The 1,718-nt window shown below is 37.0% G+C and overlaps 1 protein-coding gene across 1 annotated transcript in view; it reads left to right on the top strand.

Moving 5' to 3' along the window:
* Nucleotides 1-1,260, top strand: part of LOC118766492 — a 4,845-nt gene extending 3,585 nt beyond the window's left edge. The window contains exon 2 of the mRNA XM_036509877.1: nt 789-1,260. Within this exon, the coding sequence (XP_036365770.1) occupies nt 789-1,199 (411 nt within the window). The 3' untranslated portion in view covers nt 1,200-1,260. The remainder of the gene's footprint in view (nt 1-788) is intronic.
* Nucleotides 1,261-1,718: the final 458 nt, after the last annotated feature.

The raw sequence follows: 1,718 nt of genomic DNA, 5'->3' as shown, positions 1-1,718 counted from the left end.
CGGGGTAGATGAAATAAGTAACAGCTGAGCACTGGAGTTGATGTAACCGACTGTCCCACTCCCCTCAAATTCCAGGCCTTGTGCTTTTGGTAGAAAGGATATTAATGCCCTGCTTGTGCTTACTTCTAACAATGCCATTCTTACAAAGATGATATTACTCTTCACTTCAATCTATATTTCTCGCACACAAACATCGTCTACAGGAGACAGACGCCTCACATCAAGTTTGCACAAATTCATTGATTTAAGACTGTACAGCTTCACAATTAATCAGACTCTAGTTTTGGAGAACTCGATTATAATCTCCAAACGCTAGGCCTCAGAGTCACTAAAGATCTCCTGGTTCTCTTATGTTCATAAATGTCTTGCAAACAACTTGCACATGCAAGTGTTACCAGTCAAACACTCCGCATACCGGAAGCCAGCAAGTGTATGGGATCATCAGGAGAGAATGCGCGCCGTTTCGGGGCCTACCTCTCCACGGCATCAATGTGCACCAGCTCCACCTCACTGATAAGAGGCCCCGCTTGCTAGATCAGCTGGTTATCAAATAAAGCTCAATATTCTTCTAGCCATCGCTCATCGTTTCTTTTTAACCAAATCCATATTACATGTTTTTCTCTCAAAATTCATATCTTTATCTATGTAACATCTCACCTTTCACCTTTGACAGCCTACACTATAACCTTTCGCCTTTGACAGTCTAACATCTCAAATTTCTGTCTTTGTTTTTTCAAAATTATTTCTCTAGAATTCAACTAATAATTTTTTTTTCTTCTTTCTTGCAGATGTATTGCCTTCTTTTCGGTGTTGTTGCTATGATGTGTCTATTAGACTTCTCAGCGGCACAAAGAAATATAACCAGTTTCTACACAAGGAGTAAGCTTAACATCTCTGAAGACATAGACGTATGTGATAATGATGTAATTCACAGATCTGTGTGTAATATGTCGTGTGAGGTAAACTTCGACAGCAATCGTTTCCCACAGAGAATCGCTGAATACACGTGTATCCCACCTGCTGGATGCGAGCTTAACTCATGTTCATTCCCAACATCTCATAAATATGGCTGCGTACAGGTGAAGTCGATCATGACAGTGTTTCGGGCCCACAATTGCAATAATGTGACTGAATACAGAGCTGAAAATTTTAAATATCGTTCAGGCTGTATTTGCGAAGACCATACAAAGACTAATTAATTAAAGCGCATGCTTTCTGGACAATTGCCTATATTACCTGTGCCATGTCTGTTGACCTAATGAGAAGCTGATGGTACCATTTGTTTTATTTAATTTATTATTATTATCATTATTATTATTATTATTATCATTATTATTATTATTATTATTATTATTGTTATTATTATTATCATTATTATTATTATTATTATTATTATTATTATTATTATTATTATTATTATTATTATATGTTTGACTTTTGCTTTATATTTGTACAAGTTGGCTCCAAGTCTCACCCGGAGACCTCAAGAGACAACAGGCTGGAAGTTCACGTTGTTGTTATGCCTAGTGTGCCATATATTTGGTTGTTTTTTGTGATGTACTGGTGGATGTCTAAAAAAAATGTTTGTTTTAAACCTTGAGATTACATAGAAAGTATTTTGCGTAGGATATGAGCAGTTCCCATGAGCACTATCTTTTGAATTTCTGCCATTTTGGGGTTTCCTGGTATCTGAGTTAGGTAGCAATCAGCCCCTTTTG

Source organism: Octopus sinensis, linkage group LG1 (genome assembly GCF_006345805.1).
Source record: "Octopus sinensis linkage group LG1, ASM634580v1, whole genome shotgun sequence".
Taxonomy (NCBI): Eukaryota; Metazoa; Mollusca; class Cephalopoda; order Octopoda; family Octopodidae; genus Octopus; species Octopus sinensis.
Note: the sequence above shows the minus strand (reverse complement) of the source record. Positions and strands in the feature narration are given on the sequence as shown.